At 37.9% G+C, this 12,330-nt stretch overlaps 1 protein-coding gene across 1 annotated transcript in view; it reads right to left on the bottom strand.

Annotated features, from left to right (window-relative positions):
• LOC137403587 (dynein axonemal heavy chain 5-like) overlaps nucleotides 1–12,330 on the bottom strand; it is a 72,312-nt gene that overhangs the window by 42,521 nt on the left and 17,461 nt on the right. The window contains exons 19-36 of the mRNA XM_068089547.1: nucleotides 11,959–12,077; nucleotides 11,439–11,600; nucleotides 11,211–11,348; nucleotides 10,589–10,829; nucleotides 10,145–10,344; nucleotides 8,359–8,512; nucleotides 7,816–7,979; nucleotides 7,124–7,325; nucleotides 6,610–6,777; nucleotides 6,051–6,275; nucleotides 5,404–5,576; nucleotides 4,394–4,572; nucleotides 3,672–3,859; nucleotides 3,018–3,212; nucleotides 2,530–2,664; nucleotides 1,846–2,065; nucleotides 1,295–1,482; nucleotides 109–255 (exon numbers count right to left, since the gene is read on the bottom strand). Of these exons, the coding sequence (XP_067945648.1) occupies nucleotides 109–255; nucleotides 1,295–1,482; nucleotides 1,846–2,065; nucleotides 2,530–2,664; nucleotides 3,018–3,212; nucleotides 3,672–3,859; nucleotides 4,394–4,572; nucleotides 5,404–5,576; nucleotides 6,051–6,275; nucleotides 6,610–6,777; nucleotides 7,124–7,325; nucleotides 7,816–7,979; nucleotides 8,359–8,512; nucleotides 10,145–10,344; nucleotides 10,589–10,829; nucleotides 11,211–11,348; nucleotides 11,439–11,600; nucleotides 11,959–12,077 (3,198 nt within the window). The remainder of the gene's footprint in view (nucleotides 1–108; nucleotides 256–1,294; nucleotides 1,483–1,845; nucleotides 2,066–2,529; nucleotides 2,665–3,017; nucleotides 3,213–3,671; nucleotides 3,860–4,393; nucleotides 4,573–5,403; nucleotides 5,577–6,050; nucleotides 6,276–6,609; nucleotides 6,778–7,123; nucleotides 7,326–7,815; nucleotides 7,980–8,358; nucleotides 8,513–10,144; nucleotides 10,345–10,588; nucleotides 10,830–11,210; nucleotides 11,349–11,438; nucleotides 11,601–11,958; nucleotides 12,078–12,330) is intronic.

Genomic DNA, 12,330 nt, shown 5'->3' on the forward strand with positions numbered 1-12,330 from the left:
AGACTCACCTCAAAGAGGATCTTACAGTTGGGAGACATGTGTTAATAAGTGGCCTCACCTCAAAGAGGATCTTACAGTTGGGAGACATGTGTTAATAAGTGGCCTCACCTCAAAGAGGATCTTACAGTTGGGAGACATGGGGATTCTGTCTCCATTAGCCAGAGTCAGTGTTTTGTTGTCATCCAGCACCGAGTTAAGATTCTCAATCCAGATGGCGTCGACTGGTCCATCGAGAATTAGCCAGACATGGTCACCCTATGAGTAGATTTTAGGGCTATTCACTAGTACACATGCATGGTCACCCTGCAGGTAGGTTTTAAAGCTATTTACTAGTACACGTATATAGTTACCCTGCGAGTAGGTTTTAGGACTATTTACTAAGATACAAACGTGGAGGTACAATTTCTTAAATATATTATTAGTGTGCCACTTTCAAAACTCTGATTTCTAGTAATAAAATTTCTAGATTATAATAACAACGAGTATATAATTTTAGTAATGCAGAACTAGTTTTGAGATAATTGCAGTCTTTATGAGCAGAGCTATTATGAAAGGAGCTCACTTTAATAGAGCTATTATGAAAGGAGCTCACTTTAATAGAGCTATTACCAAAGGAGCCCACTCTAATAGAGCTATTACCAGAGGAGCCCACTTTAATAGAGCTATTACCAAAGGAGCCCGCTCTAATAGAGCTATTACCAAAGGAGCCCACTTTAATAGAGCTATTACCAGAGGAGCCCACTTTAATAGAGCTATTACCAAAGGAGCCCACATTAATAGAGCTATTACCAGAGGAGCCCACTTTAATAGAGCTATTACCAGAGGAGCCCACTTTAATAGAGCTATTACCAAAGGAGCCCACTTTAATAGAGCTATTACCAGAGGAGCCCACTTTAATAAAGCTATTACCGGAGGAGCCCACTTTAATAAAGCTATTACCGGAGGAGCCCACTTTAATAGAGCTATTACCGGAGGAGCCCACTTTAATAGTTCACAAAAGGCTATCTACTTTGCAGCTAAAATAATAAGATACATGGGTGCAGCAAGACAACTTTCATGATTTACTTCCCTGAATTGATTTTAAGCTATAATTTTACCAGTTTACTCATGAGCATGACCATCGGCACTGTTGCAACCTTGCCTTTGTACCCAAGCTGTATGACATCTAAGAAAGCGCTATCATAAAAATTATTGGATTTGGCTGCAGCAATCTCATAAAGTAATGCAGTATTTAACTGGTTGAAGCTGCAATGACTAGAATGCCTGGAAGCCTTCAACACTGAGATATAGCAACCTTTTTGGTTTTAAGTGTCTTCCTCCAGAGTGTAGAGAAGATTCCATCAGTCCAATCATTAGTAGCCACATCGAGTCTACCAAACATCTGTGGAGCTGTTATAGCCTTAGGGTTCATTCTCAGCTCTTTGTGGGGCTGTCCGCATTCAGTCATAGCTCTCAATAGCATTCCTATGCACTTAGTCTTGCCTGTATAGAAATCCCCAGTGATATTGCAGTACCTTTTGGTATTCACTGATGCCAAAGTATATTTCTACATTTCTATTGATATAACTTGATATAATTGTTCCTGATATTGGATCACCTGCTATAATGTGCCAATCTGCTGTCATATAACACTTAACATCAACAACGATAAAAGTAAATTTTGGTGGGCTGGTTGATGAAATGAGTCAGTACAATATAATAATACAACATAACATTTTAACCGCAGATTCTCAAAGTTGACTCGATATATTTACGCAATGGAAGTACCATGTTTAATTTTATCTGTGAACTATTTTACAGTTCTTACTAATAACACAGGATTTGGAATGTTCGTTATATACCAACCTGCACCTGATGGACCTAAGGCCATCATGCCATGCCTTACTCTTTGTGTCTCAAACAGCTGGATAAGCTTGAGAATCCATGGCGGGTGGTTGATAAGACCCCCTTCTCTCACTTGTTTCTCAATGGCAGCTTCCATTTCAGGGTAGCCAGCCTTGTCGAGGGTGATTCCAGGGAACAAGTCATCAATGAGAGACATGAACAACGGCTCGTCTTCATCTACCTGTTGACACACATATTACCAGCTTTGACTTCCTCTATATACCAAGTTTGCATATAGCACTTTTATCCTGTTCTTTTTATGCCAAAATGACAGCTTTTTTACTTTTTGTTTGTATCTACAGATTGACAGTGTATACTAGAGTACATGTTGCACTGTCATGGTGGTCCGTGTTTTCAAAATAATCCTGACATGTATTAACACACAAGCTATTTTCATTAGCTGTTAATGCTGGCGTTACCACAATCACGAAATTACAACATAACTTTCAGTTCTAACCAGAAGGACGCTAAACTTCAAGCAGCTAATGAACTTCAACTTAAAATGAAATTCAATTTTTCCAGCAATAACATCCAGCTGCCAAGGAGGGATAAATAAGTTCACCAATGAGTTATAGCAAGTCGGAATAGCTTTAAAAAAGAAGCTTCCACAAATCTTAGAGTAGAAGAGCGGATGTCTCTACCTACCAGCTTGGAGAGGTTCATGTCTCGCAGAACTCTCATCACAATCACTTGCTCAGCATCCTGAGGATTCGACCTCTTGAACGCTCCGAGGGTTCTGAGTACGGACAGAATGTTACGGAGTCCAAAATCATAATGCACCTAAGAAACAGTAGAATCACGTATGATACATGCTACTTCATGTTAAGTACAAGTGAGTCAGTCATGTCTAGTTTTACTCTGCACCCGACTAGTGAGTTAAGGGTTCTGTTACTGAATTTCTCCATGTTTAGCAGGAAGTACAGTTCTCACCTTCACAGTATTTGAGAATTTACAAATATACCTGGTACGACAAAATATAGTTTTTTTCAAATTTTAATAGGTAGTATCAATAATGTTCTGTTTCGAAATCTTGTTTATAAACTGATCGAAAACTTGAAAACAAAACTGATTCATCGCTGTATGGATTTTCAGTATTTTTAAAGCTTTTAGAGAAGCAGATGTAAGACAATAACCTGTTTAGTGAGCTGCTCCTCACAGAGCTTGTAGAGAGTGAAAAACTTCTTTGAGAGCGGAACGTTAGTCTGGAAACCACAAGCGGCCAACTTGACTCTCATGATGATCTGTCTGTCGGGCACCATCATAGCTACCGTACGGAAGTTAATTTTCAGGTTCTCAGGCAATTCCTGTCGTCCGGCATAACCGGGATTCTACAATATCAGTGACATCCCCACTTACATTCAGACATCTAATAAATGAGCTACACCAACCTAAACTTCCCTCTTTTCATGTACACAGGCAAAATAATGCAAATGGCAATAAAAAACGCAAAGGATAATTTAAGTCATATTCTGTCAGTCCTTGACATTAACTATGTCTAAAGTTTCATACTCGCACCTGGTTAGATAAGATCTTGTCGAATGCAAAAAAATATCAACAGTGTTGAACATCTCTGACCTAATTCTATCCACCAACAAGAGTTATTTTTAAAACTAAGTGCCTGTGATAGAAAACTTGGCTTTGTCAAAGTAATTCACAGCAAGCGATTCCTTTAGTAACTGTTCAACATATGCAGTTCCTTTTTACTGAGAACTCTAAAAGCATAAGGTTTGAGACTACATACATACATAACATACAAATGTTAAATGAAGCAGAAGTAAGCTGCTCACCATCGTCAAAAAGAGACCAAACTCTGGATCCAAATCCACATTGTCACCGTCCGTGAATATGAAACTAGCTTTTCTTTCCTTTTTACACAAGAGAACAATAGCGATCTGCTGAGCCGCGACAGACAGTACAGGCAACTCGATTCTGTTGAACTCGTCAAAACATCCCCAGGATCCTGATTGAGCCAAACCTGTGAAGACAAACACTAAATTCAACACCCAAATAATAGTTTAAAGATTCATTTATTGGTGTTGCCTGGAATCATTTTCTAGAAATTCAATAAACTCAAACTTTTTTAGGTTATCGCTTGAAACTGTAATTTGAAAATAAAAATACAGACAGACATATTAAGCTGCTCCCTAAAATGACTGACTCACTCAGCCATTTTGTAAAATGACTAAGTGAATCAGGCAATTTGTAAATTGACTGAAAATTTTATTCGTTTTACAAAGTGACTGAGTTTACACATTGACTGTGACATATAAAAGGCAAAACAAAGTATCAGAACTCGCACTTTATTATTATCATTAGAGGAGAGCCCATACAGTTCTATTATAACGTACTTGCCACTCTTATTATTCCTATTACAACTCTATCTAGTATCAGCATAAATAATAGTGAGCATATTTGGTATTGGCTAGATGCATGTCAATATGCCTACGACTATATGTCTATATCAGCATATGTAGTGCTGACTATAGATACGTCTGCACTCTACACTTACCCTTATAGATACGACCCAGACCACGGAAGTCCATCTGATCAGAGCAGTTAAACACAACCACAAACTTTCCAAGGCAACGTCCCATATCTTTTGTTGTCTCAGTTTTGCCTGTTCCGGCTGGTCCGGCGGGGGCTCCTCCCAGAGCCATACCCAAAGCCTGGGCTAAGGTGATGTAGCACCTACAGAAGAGTATTATGTAAGAAAAATAGCACTTCTAGAATCCTAAACCTATTGCAAGGATACTAGGTCTTGAGCGAACATATTCAGTACTATGTTAGTTTCAGGTGTTGACATTAGGGAACTTCTTGTCAACTGGCCTTCGCCAGATAAGCAATTTTGGATGATTCAAATCATGTGTCAAGCAACGCTGCCTTGATGCACTCAAGTAGTCGCTGTGCCTTAATTTCCCATCTAATTAATTAACTAAGTTCTAACCAGAGTAGAGCACCATGACTAGCTATGCTACTGAGCATGTGGGTTCTCATTGCACCTTTTATCTGGTATTTCTAACTGCTATATACTTTTTCAATAGAACAAAACTAACAAACAAATGTAAGAAAAATTGGATGAAGCTCTCCGATAGAAAGTGATACTGAAGATGTAGAGATATTTATAAAGATATTCATGATCTTTGTTCGATTTATAAGAGATCAGAATGGTTTTCTGTGCAAAGCCAATGCAGTAATTAAATTTTTACACTAAAAGGATACATTCCATGAGTTCTGGTTTGAAAAAACTTACTGATTTTCTTTAAAAATTTCATGTATTTAAAATTAATAAGGCAGATAAGCTAATCACATCAACTTTCTGTACAGCTTCATAAATAAAAAATTTTTCATTTGCCTCTTTGTGCTGTCCTAAAAGCATGTGACATATAATAACACTGGTATCATGTTAGCAGCCAGTACACCAACTGATTAACACCTAATAATATCTAGACACACTTTACTTTTCACCGAATTCTTCTTTCACCTCAAAATAATCTGCCAATTTAACCGACATTCCCTCACCTGTCAGTCAGTGGTGTGATTACAAGTCTTTCAGTGCAGCCGAGAAACTCGTTCTGGTAAGAGAAGTCTACGTCGGTGATGGAGATGAGACATTTGTCCTCATCTTCTTTGAAGTAAAATCGTGACTGCTTCAGCCATTCAAAATCTCCTGGTGTTTTGATGTGCATCTTGCACTACAACAAACAGCAAGTTAACTTTAACATATTAAGCAATGTACAAACAATAACTTGCAGGCAAAACAAAAAAGATTTCTAACCAAGTGAGCAAAGTAAGCTCGTCCTAACTAGATAAAACTGGAGGGACAGTGGAGAAAGCTTCTGAACAGGCATTGAATAGGCATCTATGGCATTGAATAGGCCTATAGATGAAAACTTTTTACTTGTTTGAACAATTCACTACATTTTGGATTTTAAAATTGCAAAAGTGTAGTAAAATCTTCCATGGTGTAAAAATTACGTTTTATAAGAATTAAGCCATGACTTGTCTTGTCCTAATGCAAGTAGATGAGTGAATAAGTTAGTAATGCACTTCCTGTCATTCCAGTGTTATACAGTGCGGCTAACAGCTAAACTTTAGAACAAATGACTAACCATTGACACAGCCTCGGTGTGAGATTTCAAGCGATAAAAAAAGAAAATATATCTTACCAAATCATCAAAGATATCTCTTTGATGCACATGAATTGTGACGAGTGTCTCGTACTTGGTTCTGTCCATCTTTGTGAGCTCGGTTGTTGTCATCTCAATGAGTGTGTTGAGGATGTCAAGAAACTTCTGGTTTGTGTTGGCCATAATCTTTTTATCAGAGCGGGCCTGGGTCAGCGCTCCCTCAGCATCACGTGTCCAAAGCATTTGAATGCCGAGAAGACCGATCTGTGCAAAATAAAATGTTGCTGATCGATGAAATCAGCCAGATCTACATTATCGGAATGCTAAAGATAGTAGTAATATTATGCATAATAGTGATATTTTATTGTGATGTCAGCAATGTTAATTAGACAGTATTGATCCATTTGAGCTCATAATTTCAAACTCGCTATTTATACACTATACCAAATTTGCAGGACATTCGCTTAAAGTTTTGTTTAAACTGCCATAAAATAGGCGATAAGATAGGGTTGTTGTGTGTACGTATTTTCAGCTGCAACATTTAAAAAACAAAAAAGAAAAGCTATGATTTCCAAAGCAAACGTGGTCCTTGTCTGACCTGAGATGCGAATGTATTTTCAAACTCGATAAGCTTGAACTGTGGGTCATCGATGGCGACAGCAGCTGTCCTTATGACAGAATGTACAGACTTCTTGCTTGTCCTCAGCAAGTCTCCCAACCAAATCTCTACACCTCCGCTCGCAATCACAGGGTCATCCAGCATGATCTAAGTAGTCAGCAGATTGATTTTAAAGAATAAACAAATAATATAATATTGTATGAGTTGTACGAAAAAGCATTAATAATACCCTGTTGTACTGCAGGCTTATTACATTGCATGGCTGATTAAAAGCAATGCACTTAATGAAAATGACACTTGAAATATTAAGTGAGTCAATTATGCAAGAAGGGAGATTATTTTCAAAAGACGAAAACTATGACTTTTTCAGATCAAAACCGAACTTAGAAATACTCAATAGAATGCTGAAAAACTGACAAATATGTGACCAAGATAAGACAATTCACAATTAACTATTTTACAAGACCATCTGCACAATAGTACTATCAAGTACCTGTTCACCCTCTTGAGAGTTGACTGCTAGGATCTTATCATACTGTTTTTCGTCAAAGGTGACTGTCTTGGTGTTGTCAAACACAGAGAGGAGGTGAGCTTGGATGGTGTGTGAGTCACTTGCCTGTCCAAGAATCTCAAGCAGAGCTGGGTCAGACACGAAGAAGAATCGTGGGAAGACGAGTCTCTTCTTCTCTAGGTATCTGTTACGAATATTATTAACGAGGTTTAAAGGAGGGCAGTCCTGTGAAGGTTATTCTATGCCTTAAAAGGGTTCTAAGAGTAAAAACTCAACTACAGAGTTAATACAGAGTTAGTAAATAGTCAGTACAGAGTTGGTATAGAGCTAGTCCAGAGTTAGTACAGAGTTAGTCCAGAGTTAGTAAAGAGTCAGTACAGAGTTAGCCTAGAGTCAGTACAAAGTTGGTAGAGTTGGCAAAGTTAGTACAGAGTTAGTATAAAATTAGTACAGAATTAGTATAAAATACTAACGGCATAGAATCTTAAAAACTACGAGCTGCATGCCTGTGGCTTACTAGTTGAAAGTAATGAAATAGAACAGCTAGGAATATCAGCATGATTCAACTGAAACCTATTCAAATAGATTTCATGGCTGCCAACTCGGCATATGCCAAGACGATGCCGTGGCAGCCTATGCTTAAAAGGTCAAAGAAATAAAAGAAATATTCTTACCCGGTAAGAGACTTCTGACATATTTCAAGTTGCTCAAGCAGATGGGGTAAGAGCTGTGAAAGAGTGTCATCTCCCATGCAGCAGATGACCACGTTAGGGTTTTCATGGGCCTTCTGCATTATTTTTAGCCATGATTTGTCGATGTTGCTGAACCTCTTTGCTTCCTGAAATTAGAACCAAATGTTTTGTTCACTTTTGTGCATTAGTAAAATGTTTACAATTTTTATTCTAGTGGAGCAAAGGCTAAGCTGGATTTTACAAACATGGTTGCCGCTGAATAAAAAGGAGAGAATCAGAGCACATTACTTTTATAATCAGACAATTCAGACACAGTGACTCTTGTGGAGAATATAGAATGATAATAGCAAGTTTGTTCTGAACAAAATCAATGAATGAGTAAATTTGTAGTTTGCTGTTGCTCTCAATTTCATGCTCACAGACTACAAATCACATCAAATGACTAAATAAATAAAACACTTTCAGAGCTCAATCAGCAAAGCTACTCGCAAATGGATGACTAAGACAGGATAAAATAAGGAATACCTGTGGAAGCTGCTTGGCAATATCTCCACCAACGAACACAGCCTCCAAATAGATCCAGAGATTCTGCACCACAAGCCAGTTTTCTATGATCTCTGTCGTGCCAGTAAGCTTCTGTACCCACTCTTGAATTTTAGGTTTGAATGGGGCATTGTACCTGTCAATCATAAACTGAATCATTCGTATCAAGAAATTAGAGTTGTTACAGTAATTTCAAAAACCCGTGGTAATCTATTTGAACACACTCTAGGTAGATTCATAAAACCCGTGGTTATCTATTTGAACACACTCTAGGTAGATTCATAAAACCCGTGGTAATCTATTTGAACATACTCTAGGTAGAGTCATAAAACCCGTGGTAATCTATTTGAACATACTCTAGGTAGAGTCATAAAACCCGTGGTAATCTATTTGAACATACTCTAGGTAGAGTCATAAAACCCGTGGTAATCTATTTGAACACACTCTAGGTAGATTCATAAAACCCGTGGTAATCTATTTGAACATACTCTAGGTAGAGTCATAAAACCCGTGGTAATCTATTTGAACACACTTTAGGTAGAGTCATAAAACCCGTGGTAATCTATTTGAATACACTCTAGGTAGAGTCATAAAACCCGTGGTAATCTATTTGAACACACTTTAGGTAGAGTCATAAAACCCGTGGTAATCTATTTGAACATACTCTAGGTAGAGTCATAAAACCCGTGGTAATCTATTTGAACACACTCTAGGTAGATTCATAAAACCCGTGGTAATCTATTTGAACATACTCTAGGTAGAGTCATAAAACCCGTGGTAATCTATTTGAACACACTTTAGGTAGAGTCATAAAACCCGTGGTAATCTATTTGAATACACTCTAGGTAGATTCATAAAACCCGTGGTAATCTATTTGAACACACTCTAGGTAGAGTCATAAAACCCGTGGTAATCTATTTGAACACGCTCTAGGTAGAGTCATAAAACCCGTGGTTATCTATTTGAACACACTCTAGGTAGATTCATAAAACCAGTGGTAATCTATTTGAACACACTCTAGGTAGTCATAAAACCAGTGGTAATCTATTTGAACACACTTTAGGTAGAGTCATAAAACCCGTGGTAATCTATTTGAACACACTCTAGGTAGTCATAAAACCCGTGGTAATCTATTTGAACACACTCTAGGTAGAGTCATAAAACCCGTGATAATCTATTTGAACACACTTTAGGTAAAGTCATAAAACCCGTGGTAATCTATTTGAACACACTCTAGGTAGATTCATAAAACCCATGGTAATCTATTTGAACACACTCTAGGTAGATTCATAAAACCCGTGATAATCTATTTGAACATACTCTAGGTAGAGTCATAAAACCCGTGGTAATCTATTTGAACACACTTTAGGTAAAGTCATAAAACCCGTGGTAATCTATTTGAACACACTTTAGGTAGAGTCATAAAACCCGTGGTAATCTATTTGAACACACTTTAGGTAGAGTCATAAAACCCGTGGTAATCTATTTGAACACACTCTAGGTAGAGTCATAAAACCCGTGGTAATCTATTTGAACACACTCTAGGTAGTCATAAAACTAAAAGAGACATATTCAAGGCATATAAATGGTCTAGGTTCTTACTTATCTTACTTAAGATCAAAAAATAGCATTTTGTAAACTGATTTTTTTTCAAACTGCTAGAAAATAATAAAACGCATTAGCAAGCTGTTTTACCACTTGAACAGCTATGCTTTAATCTTTTTAAAACATGTGATTAGATCACCGACGGATGAGCACTCGCAGTCACCTGTTGCTCATAAGACCTCCCAGCACCATGAGACTGTCTTCCATGAGCGCCACAGTTTCAGAAGTTGTGTCACCCTTGAGCAGAAGCTCTCCTCTATTTTTGAACTGACTGAAGTTGAAGTTGGAGGCGCTCCAGTCATTGATGACTGTCTTTAGTTTAGCCTCGATATCTTTCTCCTTGACAGCTGATATACAGATATCCTGCAAACGGTACGCAGGGAGTAGAGCACTTTCTAACACAGACTTTTTACTCACTGACACTGACTGGCCAACATTCATGCAAAAAAAATAAAAGTGTTTTCTTGCAATACTAAAGCAATCAATTCACTGAGAATGAGGGCATTTCTATATATGACAAAACATTGTGCCTTTTACTTTGAGACCAGTAATAACATGTTACAGAAAAGATTAAAAAATAAAAATAAGATAAAGTAGAGGTAGCTACCTCAATGTCTTCCTTAAACTCTAGCAGTGGAGCCTCCATAATGTTCCGAAGGAGGAAGCCTTCATTCTCTACATCAAACGTGTGACTGGTTGTAGTCGCAATCCTTTCCCAGTGACGCGCCATCATCGCCTTGTTGGCCATTTGCTCGAGTAGAGGACATGTCTCATTGAAATCATCAATCGTCTTCCGCAGCTCCTCAAACGCTTGCCACTCTTTGAGTGCTTTGGGTAACTTGCGGCACCTGAAAAGTAAGGTAACAGTTAACAATAACAAATGAATACTCTAATACTCTAGGCAACTAAATTTCACTTAAAAACAAAATCTAACTGAAACACATGGTTGATGATTTTATTCTCATAGCCTAGTAGCTTAAGCTTTCAGCTGATGATCAATAATAATTATCAATAAAAATTAATAGCTGCGTGCGAAAATTTATCAACACTGCAACAAAAACTATATTTTATCTACAACTGCCCTAAACATAAAAACCAAACGCCTAAAAATAAAAACAAGAAGGCTCAAGCACAGAAACAAAAATTGATGCTTGCTACATCATTAGCAACCCCGATTCCACCTCTAATGCTACAATACAACAACATGTACGATCAAGTTTAGTACTCACTTGTTCTGGAAGTCGAGAAGCTGTGTGTTGATGGCCTCAATATCGATATCTGTCCAGGGAATGTCGTAGTAGCCATTGACAGTCTCCAAGACAGCGTTGTAAAGACTGTACAACTTCTGGAGGAGGTTCAACTCTTTTCTGTAATATGACGTTTAAATTTTTTATTAACAACTAGCAAAGCCAGGACCTAGAACAGGCTATCAAAAGTAGAGATAAACCTGTATTTACCTAATTCTATGGAGGTCAGGGTAGTCGGTCACACTGAGACCAAACAGCTCTTCACCCCCAGAGTATGTTTGGAACTTTCTCCAAAGTTCATCAAACTGTGCTTGGTATATGGTGAGCCTGTCCGAGGCCTCTCTCGGTGCAATACCATCTACCATAGGACCCCTGCAAATAGAACAGATTTCTCAAACCACACAGTACCATGTGGATATATATTGTGTAATGCAAACAAATCTGCTGTTTCTTAATTTGATTAAACTGTGTCAGAGAACCAAAATATAGTTCACGTTTTCTGAGCAACAAAATTAAGGAGGATTGCCACTGGACAATACCAACTATGAAATAGGAGTTGTGCTCTCATTGCATGCAGTTACTATTTTAAGACTACCGGGACACTCAGATCAGTTTTGTTCAAGGAAAGAACAGCTCATAGAATGACAGAGGTAAACATACTGTGTATATAAGGCATGTTGGTCACAAGATCATTCTAACACTGACAAGAGGATACAAGAACTGAGCTTACTTTTCATCGTAGTCAGCGACGTAGTTGTTAACATCTGTGATGAACTGCGTGACTCCGCTGACAAGGTCAGACTTGAAGGTTGGTTGGATCTTGAGCAAGTGATCTTGCACCTCCCTGCCCTGTGAATCACATGAAGGACGTCAATGAGTGATAAAGAGTGACTAAACCAAGAGTATTAATATCACAACCTTAACAGCTGTCTTACACTATCACTAGCGTTTAGGCCTGTCTTACTTTCAGGAGATCATAACTCCAAATTTAAGAGTTCAGAAAATGTCTTACATAAGGAGACAAATATTTATTGCTGAAGCGCCTAAGAAAATGTTTCAATCACTATTTTATATTTTGAGTGATAGCTGTAGAAAAGCTATA

This window comes from Watersipora subatra, chromosome 9 (assembly GCF_963576615.1).
Source record: "Watersipora subatra chromosome 9, tzWatSuba1.1, whole genome shotgun sequence".
Classification (NCBI taxonomy): Eukaryota; Metazoa; Bryozoa; class Gymnolaemata; order Cheilostomatida; family Watersiporidae; genus Watersipora; species Watersipora subatra.